The 19,226-nt window shown below is 37.8% G+C and overlaps 1 protein-coding gene across 13 annotated transcripts in view; it reads right to left on the bottom strand.

The window, feature by feature from the left end:
• The window catches only part of CACNA1D (calcium voltage-gated channel subunit alpha1 D), a 178,111-nt gene that overhangs the window by 38,626 nt on the left and 120,259 nt on the right, over nt 1–19,226 (bottom strand). For 7 of the 13 annotated variants that reach the window (XM_064156656.1, XM_064156668.1, XM_064156655.1 and 4 more), the window contains 10 exons: nt 16,137–16,243; nt 15,113–15,200; nt 14,538–14,645; nt 14,328–14,380; nt 13,923–14,069; nt 13,082–13,283; nt 11,817–11,975; nt 10,842–10,952; nt 5,309–5,392; nt 4,898–4,981 (listed from right to left, as the gene is read on the bottom strand). In XM_064156656.1, the coding sequence (XP_064012726.1) occupies nt 4,898–4,981; nt 5,309–5,392; nt 10,842–10,952; nt 11,817–11,975; nt 13,082–13,283; nt 13,923–14,069; nt 14,328–14,380; nt 14,538–14,645; nt 15,113–15,200; nt 16,137–16,243 (1,143 nt within the window). The remainder of the gene's footprint in view (nt 1–4,897; nt 4,982–5,308; nt 5,393–10,841; nt 10,953–11,816; nt 11,976–13,081; nt 13,284–13,922; nt 14,070–14,327; nt 14,381–14,537; nt 14,646–15,112; nt 15,201–16,136; nt 16,244–19,226) is intronic. The other 6 variants (XM_064156669.1, XM_064156658.1, XM_064156662.1 and 3 more) reach the window with 3 other exon arrangements.

Genomic DNA, 19,226 nt, shown 5'->3' with positions numbered 1-19,226 from the left:
AGAATTCTTACATGAGGTGGATGTGAGGTTTTCAATCCACTCCTCCACACAAGCAACATCACTGTCCCACCAGTTAAGTGGGGGAGTAGCTATGTAAAAATAGTCACTAGTCCTCCCAGCACATATTCCACTAGCAGTCTAGCAAAGCAAATAGCATCCCACCATTCACAAGTCAACATTATGCACTGCTTAGTGCTGAAATGCTACTAATGGGGCTTCTTTTTGCCATACAACAGAATACACAGTTCTGGGCTTGCGACAGGCTTCTTTGATGTACGACATTGTTACTCCCCACTGTTAGTCGTTACGGTAGTGTGAGCACTGAATAAGCCACAGGTGTGTACAGTGGTGATTCAAGACAGACAAATTTTCCTGTGGGGCTCAAGAGGACAATATTAATGCTCTGTCTTTAAGCACTGTTTCAGCTAAGAACCTGAATTTTATTTAATTTCAGGCATAAAATCAAGCCCACAGGGCTAAACGTCTGCACAAGAGGAAAGTGAATTGCTCATTATTTTCTCAACATTTTGGCAGCCAAAAAATGCTAAAAGAAACTTCAATATGTGAATTAAAATCTTTGTAATTACTACTGTAACAATGTGAACATGCATCCAAGTCACCCAGGGCTGGTCATCCAAATGGTTTCTGAGCTGACTTGACTGTTATTTCCATTTAAGAATTTACCATTTTCTTCCTAATTTATTTTCAATTTATCTCTCATGGTCTTAAGTTCTGTAAGTCTATCTCCCAGAATGGACCGACCACAACTCATGTCACCACTCTGCTGTTTGAGTGGAAAAGTAACCATTTTGATGACCACATAAGATGTGTGCCATGTGAAACTTGTTGAAAACAAGGTTACAACACCCAAAAGTAAATATATAGGTTTTAGTAATGGGGTTTTTGTTTGTTTTTTAACTATCATTATTGCTACATCATATATATGTATTTAATTATATATACTTGCCTCTCAACATTTCTAAAAACAAAATGAACACAAAAACCAATTAGACTCATAAAAGGAACTGGTTAAAGGAAGGGATATTAAATTACAGAATATATAAAGAAATCCCAGTCACAGAAAATACTGTACTGTCATAATCTATGTTGCTCTGAGGTGCTTCATTTCTGGAGCTTACTACTGACCCAGCCCTTGGGAATGACAAGTCATGTAAATTGCTGAACACATTACACACTTACTTCCACAGGCACAAAAAATATTAAACCCACAGTAACTTCCTGGATTAGAGATCAATAGGAGGTTACTGGATCAGCCTCAGGGCACTATGTTCATTGTTATAAAACATTTTAAAACAAAGGGAACAACAAAATAAAGAGATGACATTTACTTTCCACAATTTAACACTGAAATCAAGGTGATGCCTAACTAACTGGAAAGCCCAACTCACTCCCTTGGAAGAAATGGGTCAGATAAAAGCATGTTATATACTAGAACGTGCTGGCTTTTGGAATTAGTGTAGATAGCTAGAGTATCAGCATGATGCTGAGCTGTTTCCACAATAGGAGGCAATTATATAAGCAAACCAATAAGAATGTTTAGTTCATCTTAACTACCTTATTTTAGATATTCATCTTCTTTTACATTAAGATGGCTGTGCTTGTGCAGTTACAACTGAAACACTATCTGATTTTACATCAGTACTAGCAATTTACACTGCTTCAGATCATCCCTCAAATAAGGCTGAGCTTGCTCAGCTTCAGAAGTTTCTATAGTGGGAATTTCCAAGGTGCCATTTCAATCATGCTCGAAATCTCACTAAAAATCAAGCCTTGGGACTATCTCAGCAAAGCTGTAGATTTCTCAGGATCAGTGTCAGGTAGAAAGTACAGGTCAAATGGCACAAATCAGAATTCCCAACCCCCCCCCAAAAAAAAAATTAAATACTGTTTTGTTATAGAAATTTACTCAAAACCAGCAAGGGAGGAATAATTCAGTAGAATCAAACCCAGAAGATTTTTATTATTCCTATTTACTGTTTCATGTTGAAAATGGGAAATTAAGCCCAGAAATATATTGGAAAATGTAATACATTCACGACTTGCACAAACAAAGCACACAGAAGTGGGAAAGATCAGAAACAGACAAGACTTAGTACACAAATATCTGCTGTGCAGTATTACAGAACATCAAAGATGAGCCTTTATTCTCTAGTGATTGTCGCATGAAAAACTAAGAAATGACTGTGCTAGTTCTTGACTGTGGTGTGTAGTTTTCCTGAAGATCACTACTTGATCTCCAGAATGTTTTCAAGACAACTGTGTGAATTACTAAGGTGAAAGTGTTCCTCACAGCTGAAATCCCTATAGTGATCAGTTACAAGTAATGCTGTCATAGAATCAACCAGGTTGGAAGAGACCTCCAAGACCTCCAGTCCAACCTATCACCTGGCCCTATCCATTCAACTAGACCATGGCACTAAGTGCCTCATCCAGTCTTTTCCTGAACACCTCCAGGGACGGTGACTCCACCACCTCCCTGGGCAAAGTTAACCCTCTCCATACAGTGTTAATACAGGGGTATCTTTTATGGTCAAAGAAATCTCTTTGAGCTATTTTCCCTTCTCTTCACAATCAAATATATCTTGTGTTTTGTTTTGGTCTTTTTCACTTCTCAGATGTTATGATCATCTGGGCCAGCACTACTGTGAATGGAAACAGTGGGTAAATTGTAAAGACTTCAGGTGAAACTCTAAATCCAAACTTCTCCAGAAAAACAAACAAAAACCCAACCCAAACAAAATCAACCTCCAAAACACATTGGAGGCTTCTTTTGAAAACCCTGTTCCATGAACTGTAATTGCACTTTGAGAAATGTCTCAATGGGACAATGCCATTCTGCACCAAGTGACCCTCCCATTAGCTCAGGGTCCTTAAGTGCACAGATGGAAAGATCCATCAGCCCCTGACAACTGAACAAAATGGATCTAAAATATAAGGGTCCGGCTAAGGTCCTCATGCTCCCACATTATTGCACCATTCCTCCATTGCTCTTTCCAGTAAAGCAGCCAGTTGTGAGAGTCTCAAAATATAACATAAAATTGGGAAGACATTTTAAGGTGAATCAGCCTTAACATTATTTTCACAGCATCACAAAATGGTGGGGGTTGAAAGGGGCCTCTGGAAGTCATTTAGTTCATTCTGTTTATTCTTTGAGATGGCAGTGCAGAATCTGTAGCTTTGCAAAGAAGGGAAGGCTTTAATGAAGGCTAATAAACTGTGTATGTTTGAATAAAGCTGCCATCTTATAAGAAAAAGACAAAATGTTTTCTATATTTGGTTGAAATGCATTTAAAATAGGTATTACTATGCTTATTGAAATTACCAGAACCAAAGAGGATTAAAAACTATGTACATCATTGTTTCTCAACAGCAGCTGTAGGCACTAATTGCTGTTGCCTGTGCCAATGCCAACATGCTCAAAGAGGACACCTACATGGGCACGGTATAAGAAGTACTCCCTTTGGCAGCAACCTTTTCCATTCATTTCTGCTCTGCCACGGCCCACACTTTTGCTGATACACTGTGCTCAGCACCTCATTCACCCAATTCTGAAGTTCTCAAACTCTAGGGGAAGCACAGCTCACACAGCTATGGTGGTGAAAAAAAACTGTGGACCAAGGCTGCTTACACTCACAGAGATGCTGAAAGAAATTCTCAAAACATGGTCTCAGACCAGACCAGCCTGACAAATCCAAGCTCCTCCTAGGTGGTCTGTGGATCTAAACAACTCAGTGAAAGCACAAACCTATCTCCTAGACTTATTTCACTTGAGAAATTTGCATTTTCTTTTTTCCCTCTCATTCTAAAATACCTAGAATGGATAATTTTTCTCAACTGCAATTACTACTATGTCCGAGCAACTTTATTATTGCATTCATATGCATTCACAGTTCCAAAACTAAGGTACTGTCAGAATGGAGAAAAGGCTATCATTACTGCTGACTGGAGGAACATGACCCAATGAAGCCAGTTCCTAACATCAACCACTTCAGAAAATGAGTTTTACAATGTATTTTCTCTGAAAGGCCTGTTTCAGTTAAATGACAATGACAGCCACAGGATACTGCAACTTAACTATCGAACTCTGCAAAGTATTTATACTAATTTAGAAGCATTTTTAAAGATTATTCATATTAAATATTCCCACTGAAAATAAACCATTTGATTAAGTAATACAATTTAAAAAATATGTCTAGCACGTAGCTGACTAAAACAAACTTAATTGAAAAAGGCAATTGGAAAAAGACCCTTCTGTTGTCCAAACATCTATACAGTCATCTGTCATAATTCTGATGGAAAAAAAAATAGGGTTTCCAAGTACTTTTAGAGTAATTAACATTTCAAAACATTTACTGCACAATGGGACAAAGAAAAAGGAATAGGAAAAAAATAACCATTCTATTTTTCAAGATAGGGGAAGGCTTTCTCTCTGCACCCTTTTGCTACATAGCAAGATATGAATACTAACATCACTCTGAAAACCAAACCTCCCACAGGAAAAAGATCATTATTTGTTAAAATAAGCCACTGAGAATCTTGAATTATCTTGGTGAAGCTATGAAAATCACTGGGCCTCGAGTAAAGTACTAACAGAGGCTTAATTCCTCCTTTAGATATAAAAATCTGTTCAGTATTTTCTGTACAGACATAGCAAAACATAATTCTCATTGCCTCACTACGCTGTGTGCATGTGCAACTGTACAGGTACACAGATTATAACAACAGCTTTTACAACCAACTCTATCAATGTTTTGATCTTTGATTCCTGGACAAAACATTCCATTGTAAAAAAGGATTTGGAGGGAAGAAAGTTTACATTTTCTGTATTTCTTGATGACAGCAATTACTTTTTAGTGCATGAACAGTTGCTACTTACATTAACTTCTGTTATAGCAATATCAACGACGCTACCAACAACAATTAAGGCATCAAAAGTGTTCCATGCATCAGTGAAATAGTGCTGTTAGGACAAGCATTCAGCAGAAAGAGAGCAAGAGAGAAACACAAACAGAAAAGAGAAGAAAAGGACAGTGTTATAACACAGAAACACTCTAGGCTTCTCTGATGTACCACTATACAATCTAATCTTTCCCTCTCATAGCTAAAAAAATTGGTAGAAAAAAAAGGCTATTTATTTCCCATATCAACATAATTGACCTATGACTGGTCTGTACTTAAACTTTAGAAACATCAGATCAAAATCTGTGACTTGTCCAGATGATGGAAATAGTGGGGAGACAGAGAAAGAGAAGTAGGGACCGGGGAAAGTAAGCTGGGGTATACTCACATCGGCTTCACTGAGAACGACGTCTACTATGCTGCCAATAACGATGAGGGAGTCAAACGTATTCCAGGCATCACTAAAATAGCCCTGAACAGAGCAGGCAGGGTGCAAACGTTTGTGATTACACATGAAATGTCAAATATTTGCATACTTCTGTTTAGTTTTGCATAAACAGAAATTAGTTAAACAAAACCTGTGGTCTAATGAGAAAACAAAACAAAACAAACAATATTGCCTACTGAAGGAAAAGCAACATAAATGTGCATGTGTGTGTGTATATATATACACTTTATATATATACATGTACAGACACACACACAGACAGACACACGCAGTACACATGCATAATACAGCTTCCTAGAAGCACAATGCTGGCAAGCAAGCCATCATCCAAAACTGGGTTTGGATTTCTGTCAAGGCTGAGAAATCCTGACCTATGTACCCTAACAAGCATGACAAAATCCCTTTAATAATATTCCTACAAGATCAAGCCAATTGAAACCTCCTTAACATTAGTGACTTCATGGTAGTTCTAAATGACTGGTAAAACAATATTCAAAGGGTCAAAGCTTATCACTGGTTAATTATGCACAAAGATTAATGTGGACTTGTGCATAAATTTTAGAGAACTGACTTAAGCTTCCATTCACAAGCTATGTTTAATACAGGAACTCACACTGCATTTGCTTACAGGGCCTGATTCTGTAACCACTAAGGTCAGTTCTAGGAACCTTAGCAAATTGAACAATTTCTTAACGTCTTTAAGGCAGCTACACCAACAACTGAAATACGCTCTTCATTAGCTGCTTTGTCACCCTTCTGACATTTGATGGTTTTAGAAGTATGTGTATGTGTAAATATATGTTACTGGCACACTGCTGCAAATGGTTACAAAGTGCTGTCACAATTAGCTGTCTGCTGGCATCAAAATTGCATGTTTGAGCAAAAAGGTATTTCAGAAGAAATCTTGAGGTAGGTTCCAGGATCAGTCTATCACTGGGAACAAATCAAGATATATTACTCTGCTGGAGGCACTCCATGAAGACAAGATTATGCACATTTTTTGGCAACATGTGAATTTTCCCTGGTTACTACAGAAATTTGGAAATGCAAAAGTTACTGGACTTGCTTTTTTCTCACATGCAGATAGATTTATTTATTGGCCAACCACGACTGAAGAACGTGCATTACGTGACAAAGGCCACAAGGTGTGTTTTGTACACACACACATTCTGCTTTCCTGGTCACTGACTTTAAAATAATAACTTGCCCAACACTACTGAATCTCTAAAAAATGAGTTTGAGTTTTAACAAAATGTTTATAATTACAAGTGTGCTAATCTACCCTTGTATCTACTTGCACTTATTACTACACTGTTTACTAGAAGATGTTTTAGCTGAATAGTTTAAGTTCTGAATGTGTTATTAACACAGAAATGCAAAGTCAGCTACAAAATCTCAAGACTTCAAACGGTTAAAATGTCACAGTTTAAAGGTTACACCTGAGTGCACTAGTACTTGAAGGGGGGGGGGAGGTCGTCAGAATTTGCTCTTGAAGTCTATGAGAGCTGCTACAGAAGACAGCAGCTCCACAGAGTAGTCTATGGATGCTAACCAGTCAGCAAAGTTTCATTGTGCTGCTAATGCTGCTCTCTTTTTGCTCTTTCGAGACAAATTGCTATACAATCATTCCTTGATTCAAGGAAGAGGCTGCAAGGAGAAAATAGATGGGAGTATGACTATCACTACAGCACTCTGTGTCATATGCATTGGTTCTTTCCATTCCCATCCTGGGGCAAAAGCCAGTGTTGATAGATTTAGCCTCCTGAACAAACACATCTGAGAGCCATAATCCTGATTGCTCCTTCCTTACACGTACTGCTTCACAAGAAGCCATTCTCAAGGTTTCTACTGAACATCACGCTGAGCCAGAGCAGCAGTGATACTAAGATTTGTAATTCCAAAGAGATTAGCAGCTGCTAAGTAACAAAGGGGAACTACTTTCAGTGTTCTTCCTAGTAATTCACATTCCTTATTTGTCTGTGTTAGAAGTATCACTCTTGATGTTAAAATAGCGATTTTAATATGTGTGTATGTGTACATATATATGATGCTATCAGCAAACAGATAACCAGCACGGTCCTGAGATGTCCTGCCCCTCTTCCTCTACTAGGAATCAAAAAGGGTCTCCAAATAAAGATAAATTTCAACTATAGAAAAAGTTACTTTACTAGACATGCTGTAAGGCACTGAAATAACAAACTCATAATTTGATTCAACACAGCTAAAATACTTTACACATTATTTTATGAAACCTTTTCCATCAGTACAGACAAATATTGTTCAAAGTAAGATGTAAAGCAAAAGCATATAAACAAATAAAACAAGAAACTAAAGAGAAAACAAAGATGGTTTTGGAAAAGGGAGGAATGGACAAGTCACAGCAAATAAACATCATGCAAATAAGTTGTTTTCACCACTGCAATGACCCAAGATCAATTCACTTACTAGCCATCTTTCCTTTTTTCTTACAAAAATCTGATGTAAAACGACATGGAAAATTATTACAAGTTTAAGTAACAGCTAAGCTGTCATGAAGCTGAACATACATTATGGGCTGACGTATTATTTTAGATTTCATAGCTGTGTTTTGTTTTGTATTCTACTAAACCAGGCTAAGTACAGGTTTTAGCAAATGTGAAGAAAAAAAATGCCTGCCCTTTTAACTTACATTATAAAATAATTTGATTCATTGAGAAATGCTGAAGGGTAAAAATCACAAATCCTGGGGAATATGTAGGCATAGAGAATTAACACCAAAATATGTTTCTATACCTCTATGACAGAAATATTTTAGTCCTTTTAGTACTCAGCTGGAAAGTTTAGGACCTCATTCTGTAAAGTACTCTGTGTTCCAATTTTTCAGTCAAGAAGTGTGCCAGACACTCATAATCACCTTTAGTATCTATCACTTATCCAAGTTTTTTATTTTTCAGAGTTTGAAGGCTGCCTGCAGTACCTCAGTTTTAAACAACACACTATCACAGTAAGAGTATCAACAATTTATAGTAGCCTAAGGGACTCCGTGAGCAGTGAAATCGAAAGATCAGTTCTCACAGGATTTTTGCCAACCTATTAAGGGGACACTGTCAAGCAGATGAGATCAAGACTAATGGTTTTATCTATTGTCATAATTATCTGTTGTCTTTTATCTATTGGTTGTATCTTATTGTCACAGAGCAATGGAGTTTTTATGTGATGGTTTTATCGTCTCTAAAACAATACTTTAAATGTACAAAATTAATAAAACTACCCATTCTGCCAGATTAGACTGAAAAAACCATCAGCACCAGAGGAAATGAATGAGTCTTTCCTCACTGACCCTTAAGCAAAACATTAAGCTGGGTTTCAGATTATTCCTTTATGATTAAATCTTAATTAAAGCAATTCGTGTTGTTATAAGCATGCATCTAGTATAAATTTTTGATTACTGAAAAAGCTGATCTGCAGTTATTGGTGAGCTAAATAATACTGGTTGGCAGTGTGTTTTGTAATGGAGTATCTGGCATCTTAAAAAATTGCAGTCTTCAAAGAATAACAGAAATAATCTTAAAGACATTTAACTCCTTTCCCTTCCTGCTAATCAACCCGTGCCAAATGATATTCTAACTCTGCCTTGCTAATTACCAAGTTGAAGGTGTTCTGCATCCATAGCAGAACAAAATTCAGGAAATGAGGACCTTCCCCTGACAGGCTCTGCCCTTCAAACTGTCAGGGTTCAGATCCAGGGATCTCTCACAGAAAGACCTTAACATTAACACTTCCCACTCAGAAAGCATGTTGCAGATTTAACTAAGTCTTAGAGACCAGTATTAAGACATTGCATTTGATAATGAGGAGGAAGTCCATAAAACAAATGCAGCACTGTGTTTGATACACTTATGATCAGAGACCACTGTATTTTGGTTCAGCTGCTATTTCTGACTACAGTCACTGGTGCATGGAGAACCACACAAGGATTCACAATCTTCTTTCAAAGATCAGATGATAAAACGCAGCAAAATCTTCTGAAATTTCAGTGTGAAACAAGAATAGAGAACAGGAAATACAAATCAGGAAACACAACCAGCATACTCATGACACTGCGGTCCACACATCTGACCTATCTCCTCTGGGGCCTCACATTGTGTTATTTTTAAGGTGAAATTCTTAGCATTTAAATAAGATAGGTGACACAAAAATACATATAAATTCATTAGAAATGTACAATGGACTGGACAGTGCAGAGCGAGACTACGGGAGAGTGGGCAAGCATTCACCCAGAACTCCACACTTCACATCTCAACACCAGACCTCAAGTGATGTATGATTTGTTTGTTTCTGCAGGCAAACACAAGCTAGCTTTACATCAAGTAGCTCAGGCTGCACAGCCAAGCTTACGGCTAAATGCAAGCTGAATAACTACTTTTGAGAAGCTGGAAGCAGTCCTACATCTGCTTCACAATGAGCTCTGGGCAGCTGTGACTGTGTTGCTGTATGAGAGCTGGCTTGTTTAAAGCAAGAATGAGATTGCCCACACAGCCTACAGTCATCCAGGTCACTACTTAACACCAAGAAAGGGCACAGTTCACAACTAATTACAGATGCAGATATCCTGATTACTTTAAAAGAAGGGCAATGGACAATGAAAAACACCATCCTTAAACGGTGAGACCAGTAAACTTCAAATTGCATGCCTGGCTTTTTTCAAATTCCATGTACCCTGAGTGACAACATTTTACTTATTTACATAGACATAAACCCAGAATAAACATTGATTTCATTGGACTGAAAACAAAATTCAGTTTAGCCTTTCGTTAGTAACCTTTGCACTGTCATAAATGCAGTATGAGAACAGAACAAAAAGGCTGCACTAACTGTCACAGTCTGATTTTCATCCTTTTTTTTTTCAGTAAGCAACCATAGTCAGTTTCCCTTGCAAATCTACCTTTGAAAATGTGCCTGTATTATTAATTTTGACAGTGTCCCTTTAAGGCAAGGAATCAGCTATTCACTCTGAGGCTCTCCACCAAGTATTGTGCAACAGTAAATACAAACATCTAAACCAACCACTGAATACACAGATTATTTACGTGTATGTTTGTACTACCTGGCTACATTTCATAAAGAATTTTGCACTTTTCAAGACTAAATATAACATAAAGGTACTCGAGAATAACTTAGTGCAAAGTTATGAGTGAAGTACCATGAACTGGAGAAGTGGTAATGCTTGCAATAGGAAATCTGATTTATAAAAAGACATTTTCACTATCTCTTAATATTCCAGATCTCATCAATCGCCTTACAATATTTCTCATATCTGCATTTAATTTCCTAGACATATTGTCAATCTCCCATTTCTACTATGATTCACTGATGCAGAAGTGCAGAAAATGTAGGTTCCTTTTGTTCTTTGAGTTATACATAGCTAGTGCGAAACTTACGTTATACTTAATTCCTGTGATGATGACCTAATTAAGTCATATCTAAAACTTACCTTGGGTTTGAATGCAATCAGTTTCAAAACCATTTCAACAGTGAACACTCCTGTGAAAACCATATTCATAATGTCCATGGCATCATTGAAGAGCTTAGACTGTCCATAGTGCTGTGAATGAAAAATATAATACTTTTTAAACTAAAGACTTTAGAACACTAAGGGAAAGTAAGGCAGCCTCAGACAAAGCTGACAAGAACACGTTTTCCAGCAGTATCTGTGATGTACACCTATATAAATACATGACTGGTTGAATGCCTTTGGTCAAAAATGGAGTTCTTTAAATCTATTATTTGTTTAGGCACTGAGTAGAACACAACTGTCATTTCTCTGTGTCCTAAAGGAACATCAGGAGTGGTGGTTTTAAAAGGAAAACTGTCCCACTTCAAAAAGGGAGCATTAGACAACTGCAATTTCCTAAGTTTTATATGCTAGGTTTTAAAATTATACAACATTGCATCACACCTGCTTAGAAAGCTTGCAGTATGTTAGTCACAGAAAAGCATACATTGTCCAGGAGTGATATCTGTAAGAGCATATAGTGTTTGCAAGCTTACTGAAAACAGTAGAATGATATGTAAACTGAATGTGAATTACTCTTTTTCTTAGGGAAATAAAGAAAACTACACCTCAGAAAAGCAGACAGGAGATGCAGGAGAAGTAGGTGGTGAAGAACTGCATGCATAATGTAAAAAAAGTTAAACCACGTGAAAATACACACAGGGGTGTACCTATAGATATACAGCTCATATGTGTCAGGTGTGCATTAACATACAATACAAGAGTTACTCCACGCATAAAGTTTTTTAACTTATGAAGAAGATATGGATAAATATCATAGAATGGTTTGGGTTGGAAAGGATAAAGATCATCTAGTTCCAACCTCCTGCCATGGATAGGGACACTTTCACAGAACTGTTTGCAGTGGAAGGGACCTTTATGCTAATAGCTTCAAAGAGCTCCTGTTTTTCATACCTGCATAGCCAAGCAAAGCGTGTTCAGCATGATGAGGACAAACATGATGTATTCAAATCCTGTAGAATTCACCACATACCAGAACTTGTACTGGTAAGGATTTTTGGGAATATATCTACGAAGAGGACGTGCCTTCAAGGCATATTCCACACACTGACGCTGTAAAAGCAAACATATTGAAAGTGTCAGGCTGTACCTAAAAATTAATCAGCTGGAAATACAATGAGCAAGAGTAAACTGTTAAATATGTCTTAAATACAGGCAAGTCTATCTATTAGATGTAGGCATCTTTTTTTTCTTGTAGGATTTTATTAAGGTTTATTATTTATGAGGTAGGGCTATTTAAGTGACAATGAAGTAATTAAGTAGTTTACCAATCATCATTTGGTTACTTGCAACTGTATCTAATCACATACACAGCCACATGTAGGAAAAAACCACCAGATAATGCTCATGGAAATTCTGAAGAGTTTCCCTTTGTACAACATAGCAGTAAACAGTAGTATGCCATAGACTGTGTGTGTATGTATATTGTATGACTGCTAATTCATCTCTAAATTACACTTTGTCTTTAAATGTTCAGCCACCAATCTAACTGCACCACATAAAATCCAGGAGCCTGCAAAATAAATTCCGAGGAAGTGTTATTCCTAATAGTTCTGTTAAACTGCTCAGCGAAGTCATGTCACTTACTCAGGACCATTAGGGATTTATCTCCTGCTCTATCAGCGCCTCAAATCTTCCTGTAGGCTGTCTTTTGAAGAACGCCTACAAAATCTGACTGGCGGGACGCAAAACGCAGAACTCAAGTTTCACGCTTAATTTCGTTTAAATGAAGTGTGCTACAGTTGGACAAGGGTACCTCGAAAATCACAGCTAATGACTGATGAGTTTCACAGCCAAACGAATAAACAGTAAAAAAGGAACGGAGTTTTAGAAACTGAATCTGAAGAGCCTCTGTGAATTTCTAACTCTGCTTACAGAAAAGCTGCCAAGTGCTTAATTCTCCTTCAAGCGACACCAACAGGCGAGACACTAAGAAGGTAACAATCTTAATGTTAACACCTTTCACGACACAAATATCGGTACGTTGGGCTTACAGAAGAAAGCATAAAATGACCTGAATACAGGTTGGTAGGATTTACTACCTCTGTTTTTTCGCTAACGTGTTTGGTGCCCTCTTCTGACCCAAAGCAGAAAGGAAACCCATCATGCGTAAACACATAAAAAGGGTACTTTCAAAAGTTAGGAGTTCATTGTTTAACCTGATTTTTGTCCAGCTCACAGTTCTTATACTCTTGTTCTCCCTGTTCTTGGAATGTAACTATCACAAAACCAACAAATATGTTCATCATGAAGAAAGCAATGATGATGATATAGATGATGAAAAAAATGGAGATCTCCACTCTATAGTTGTATACAGGTCCTACATTCTCGCCATTTGAATCAATGGCTTTGTACAGCAGCCTGAAAAACAAACACAAATTTTATCTTTATTAGCATTAAAATGACAAACAAACAAAAAACCCCAAACCCAGCCAAACAAAAATTAAAAACTGCAGACTCAGAGGACAGGTTTCAGAAAGAGTCTGCTGTTTACTGCCATCTTTTCCTCGTTACTGATATTCTCATAAGAATTGCACCACACCATGGTAAATGTTTTTTTTCCAAAAGAATCATGGCAATGATTAAGGTTATATTTCCTCCCCCACCCCCATCATATAAAGCTATTCTTCAAGACTTCTCATCGAGGGAAATACGTTTCAGTTCGCTCTTCCTGGGTTTCTCTGTGCCATGCACAATTCCCTGATTTTTTTAGTACAAGTTTTACACAAAGGCCTACATATTTTCATATTAGTGTTGATTAAAGTGCAGCAATATATAATTTATGAGAAGTTTGGCCTTTATAGATAGAAGTCAGCGAAGAAATGAAGTAAAAGTGCAGTCAGGAGGACAGCAAGGGGGTTATTCCTCCCTCCATTAGCAAGTTTTCACATCATCCCCAAAGGCTACTTTGTTGTGCAAAACCATCTGGCAGATGATAGACAACTCTTCTGGAAAAATCAGCCACCTTAACCACACTGAAAACATGAAGAATCGACTCACGCTGGCCAGCCTTCAAAAGTGGACACTGTAAAAAGGGCCATCATAGCAGACAGAACATTATCAAAGTTGAAGTCGCTATTTTGCCAGACCCTCTCTTTGACCATTGGATTATCAACATCTCCATCTTTATAAACGATGTAAATCCCTCTGTGGGAAAGATACAAACTCTCATTAGTGAAATACTGAATTAGCTGCAGTGGTACCCGGTGCCCTATTCAAAAGAGTTTCTTTCACTCCCTCCATAAGCTTAGTTCATTCCCTTGCTACCCTGTGCTTTTGGTGGATTTAAGGTGGTAATTCCAATTGACATCAGCCTAAATGTCTTGACACATCCCTGACCATACCTAACAGAGTTCAAATTTTTCAGAATATAATGTGACATTCTTAGGTCAAAGATGTTCTCACCGGCATTCCTCTGGATTCTGTTTTGCCTCATCAGTGCATCTGTAGAATTTTCCCTATATATATAAAACAAAAGGAAATGTCAAAATGCAGGACGTGCAAAATTAAAGCATTTATACTACAACTGGTTCAATGGGAACCAACCCAGTTTCAGCAGCAAGCTCAACTCAGCTTCACTTTCCTTGACGCAGTGTTCTGAAGAGGTCTACTTACCTTGAACAGCTGCACTCCAATACAAGCGAACATAAACTGCAGCAGAGTTGTAACTATCATGATATTACCAATAGTTCTAATAGCCACAAAGACACATTGAACAACATGCTGGAAAGAAAGAAAAAAATACCTATTTTAATACATTTTGTTGTTTAGCATCATGGAATATACACTGTAAAAGTCCATTTTGTCTCAGATAATATTTTAATTACGATTTCTGTGCTGTCAGTATTATACTCTACTGCCACAACTAAGATTCTCCTCTAAATTCATCTGTAAATCAGTTGACACAAACCCACTGACATCAACTGACTAAAAATTACCTAAGCACTGTGGAAAGCCAATTAAAATACTGCTCTGACATGCTGGTTTTACAGCAAGTATTATGGTCAAAATCTGTTCTCCTGAGGCTGGTGTTCTTCCACATAAAACCTGCCTCAACTGGGCAGAACTCAGCCCAGTATGTTAAGAACCAGAAATTAGTTTGTGGCTTGCCCTGTGAACTACTTAAAGCATTTTTTTTTGCACAGGACTAGAGAATCAGGCCAACAGAAATGTCATTTGAAAAATATCACCTTAAGTCCTTTTGCTCTGTTTATTGCCCTTAGAGGCCTCAGGACTCTTAAAACTCTGAGGATCTTCACAACTGAGATAGCACTTGATCTAGGGGGAAAAAGAAGTAGCTCTGTTACTTTTAAGGAAACCATTTTTTATTACTAAGAGTAATAATGTTCTTGCAACTTCCTTTTTCATGAAGTCCCAAGATATATACATATAGAAAGTTTTAAAAGTATTTCTTATATTGATCCTTTGATACAATGTTCTAATATTGCTAATCTCATAAACACCGTAAGAATTATGCTGATGTCTCGATTAATTTGGGAATTAGCAGATAGAGATTAAAAGATTTCAAATGACTCTCATCCTGTTTAAGCTGGAAACAATAGCAGACAGCCTTTTAAATAACATATTGTGAAACTGAAAGCTTGTGTAGTAGGCTATTCTAGCACAAGCACAATACAAAGAGGGAAGCTGACACTCAGCCCTTCCAAGCTACCAAGGGTTTAATAGATGATTTTAAATGAGACACAACTGCTCAGTGAATCAATAAGCACCTTCGGACTCTTTTTTTAATGTTTAGCCTGATCCAAACACCAAAAGAAAAATCTCTTCACTACCACTCGTAGTCCTGATTAAGGTACATCTCCTGTCCCCTTCAACTACTGCTAAGTTGTACACTCCAGCAGCGCAATGCTGAAAGAGCAAGCTCAAGGAATAAGATGGTAGATCTGGCAATAGAAGAAAATGGGGTAGCTAAACCGCCTGAGGCTCTAGGAAGTACTTGCTATTCTACCCAGTGTCACAGTGCTCTTCCTTGTTCTCTCGGCAATAGCTGGAAGCAGTAGTTTGTTTCCAATCTGTATTAGTAATGAGTTACAACACACTGCTTTTTAACAGTACCTATTGCCAGACCCAACCCTGCATTCTGATACTGCACACCCACACGCAATGGGGGAAACAAAAAGGAGCTGAAACTGATTTCAGTATAAAACCCCAAAGCAAAAAATAAATCATTCACATTACAAGCATGGTACTTACTGAATACCAAATGATACCAGAGAAACACCCACAACCAGCAAATCCAGCAAATTAAAGTAATTCCTGCAGAAGGACCCTTTATGGAGGAATGCTCCAAATGCTGTCATCTAAAAATAGAAGTGTTACACATTTAGTCTATATTCCAACTTATTCAAATTCACATTTAGGCTGTTTACAAGACGCTTGCCTAGAGTGCGAATGCACATAGCATTATCTCACTTTCTAAAAGCAGCTGAGATATTAAGCAGTCGCCCTAGGTATGTTAAATTTTTCACTGGAATTATAATAATTCTGCTCAAGCCGTGCCAGCAAATGTGTTAATTGTTTCTGATGTCAGCAAACATTATATTTTGTGTAAGAACTGCTTTAGGCTGAGGTGCTTGAACGGAACTGATTTGGCCTCTGTTATAAAAATAACTACACAAACTATAAAATTTCCATGCTAACTGAACTGTAAGGTTCAGATGCCAACTCCTAATCACTCATACTATCTTAAGAGCTGAAGGAGCTGAAAAGGTATTACAAAACACTGAGTTGAATCTGGTACACAACCAGCATAAGGTTGTCATAAGGCAGTGCTGGATGGCTGTTTGCCTTCATCTCACAGCAGACAGGATGTGATCACATGTGGGTATCTTGGCATAACCTGCAAGACTGTTTTGTATAGTGTGCAGACAAGGGTCCCCAGGTTCTGCTAGTCTATGTGGAATATCAAACATGAATCTCCCTGTCGTACCACATCTTCATTTTTTGCTTTCTGTGCCTCAATTAAGATGACAGAAGCACACAAATGGTAACTTGTGAAGGAACCTGCATGCATCGTTTGCAGATTTTATTAGAAGCTAGTTAATAGAGGTTTTATAAATTAGGGCTGCAGGCAGAATCTGGGCAAATATTCTCAGGTATCACAGAGCTGATTTTGTCTCCTAAATATATGAATTAGTCTATTGCCATAATGGCAATCACTTAAAAATGCACGGAGGAATCCAGTCGAGCCATTAGAGGCACTGAATCTGCTCAGTAGCTTTTATGGCTTTTTTCCACATTTACAGATTAAGACTGAAGCACTGAAACCAACACTGTGGAATTAAAGATAGCTGTGAAAAATACCTAGTAGTTCAAGCACATGGGTTCCCATTCCTTCAGCCTTAAGGTCCATTTAAAGAGATCTGAGTACTCTCAGCTACTCATTGTTTTCCACGGGTAAGAAAACACAGTGCCATCCAGAGAACATCTGGTAATGACTGGGCATTTAAAACCCATTACTTCCTACTATGTTCCTCCTTGCCCTTCACAGCAGACCATCATTTCTTCCAAGACTGTTCCATAATGTAGAACAGAGCAACTGTTAATGGGCATCTCTGTCTGCTGTGTCACTATTTGCAAACATTTTGCATGAAAATACCTTCGAACGAGCTGACTACAAAACACAGATTCTTCTCTGGAAGCTCTTCTCCTTATTCTCATGCAGAACTTTCTGTTGTAATGAAAACACTAAGTGTTCCTCAAAATTAGAAGAAAAAAAATAGCCTAAAGCTTTCATCTATGCCATGACATGAGAGCAATAATACAGTCATATAATAAAATTTCCAGTAATTTCTTAATTTTTTTTTCACTTTCAGCTGTACAGAGTATGGATAAACTCATTAAAATCAGCGGCAGCTGAAGACTAAAGTAATCCTGAATATCAAATTTGTGTCTCTCTACTAATACTCATCTGCACCATAGTATTTTATCAGCAGCACACAAAATTTCATAGAAAAACTCCCACAATGGTAAAGAATAATTCACCTAAACATACAGGTGAAGTATGCATCTCCCTGTCTTTATATGGTGACTCATATTTCAATCACTACAAATATCCTAGTAGATGCATTTGACTAAAACTCTCTACAGTGAATCATTCTGTTCTTTGCATAGATGAAGACCACAGCAAAGCCTAGAGCTGATCTGAGGTGGCAAGTGCTGTCGAAAAGCCTCCAGCAGAGCAGGTGCTGCAGGACAGTGAGATCAGTGCTCGCCCCCCCCACCAGAGCTGCTCCTTTTCTTCTGCCTCTACTTCCACAGCAGTGGGGATCAGTTTCAAAGGTGAGGGCACAGCTGGGGCAAAGGTAAAAGCACAAGGCCCTAACCTGAACTTAGCTCTATTTTCAAATCTCCAAAGTACTGCAAAAAAGTTGGTAAACCCGACTTCAGCTCATGCAGTGATTACATAAAAGAATTCTTCAGTGCTATAAAATGTTCTTGTAGGTTTTTTTATATTCATATTCCCATATCAACACCATATAGTGCAGAAATCCTCATGTCTGCAAAGCAGTCACTAAGAGCACAGGGAGACTCCTCACATGCTGGGAGTTATTTTGGTTCATTGCTTGGGGGATTTTTAATATTTTTGAATTTCCTCACAGCAGCTGATCCTTTCTTGTTCTCCTAATTTCAGTTTCATGTACTTCTTGTCTAGAAATTGAAGAAACTCTGCAGGTCTGGCCTTGAATTTACTCTTTGCAGAACACTCGCAGCTTCAGTACAACTCAAGGTACTGTGGAAAGCACAATGCAAAATCCAGCACAGAAGACATGGGGCACTCCAGCCATAAGCAAGCAAAGCCAGTGACTGAGACATGTTAGCAAAGCAGGCACTGTATACATACAACTGTTATGTTCTGGTTGTCCACTACATTTTCTATGGTAGAATTTATTTTCCTTTATAAATACATAAGAGTGCATTGCACAGCAGTTTCCTAGAGAAAGTGGAGTCAGGAACATCACATTTTAGGCTACAACGAAGCTTCTTGTTTCTTTGTAATATTATACAACAACAGATTTTAGCAGCTCATGTTCTAGACCTTCCTACAACCCTCGAATAACTCCAGTAGCTCTGTTTTAAAACCACTTGCAGGTAGTAGGAATGTTCCTTTTCTTAACATGTTCAGTTATGCCTCTTTATGCCATCGTTTAGAATCCCGCTCTACAACCTGCTGCTCAGAACACATGGAAGTTTATCAGCTCTCTTATCTGCCACAGATATGTGGTAACATTTTGTATGGCTTCTCAAATCAAGAGCTGGAAACCAGCTTGATCTAATGCTACA

Source organism: Pogoniulus pusillus, chromosome 16, assembly GCF_015220805.1.
Source record: "Pogoniulus pusillus isolate bPogPus1 chromosome 16, bPogPus1.pri, whole genome shotgun sequence".
Taxonomy (NCBI): domain Eukaryota; kingdom Metazoa; phylum Chordata; class Aves; order Piciformes; family Lybiidae; genus Pogoniulus; species Pogoniulus pusillus.
Note: the sequence above shows the minus strand (reverse complement) of the source record. Positions and strands in the feature narration are given on the sequence as shown.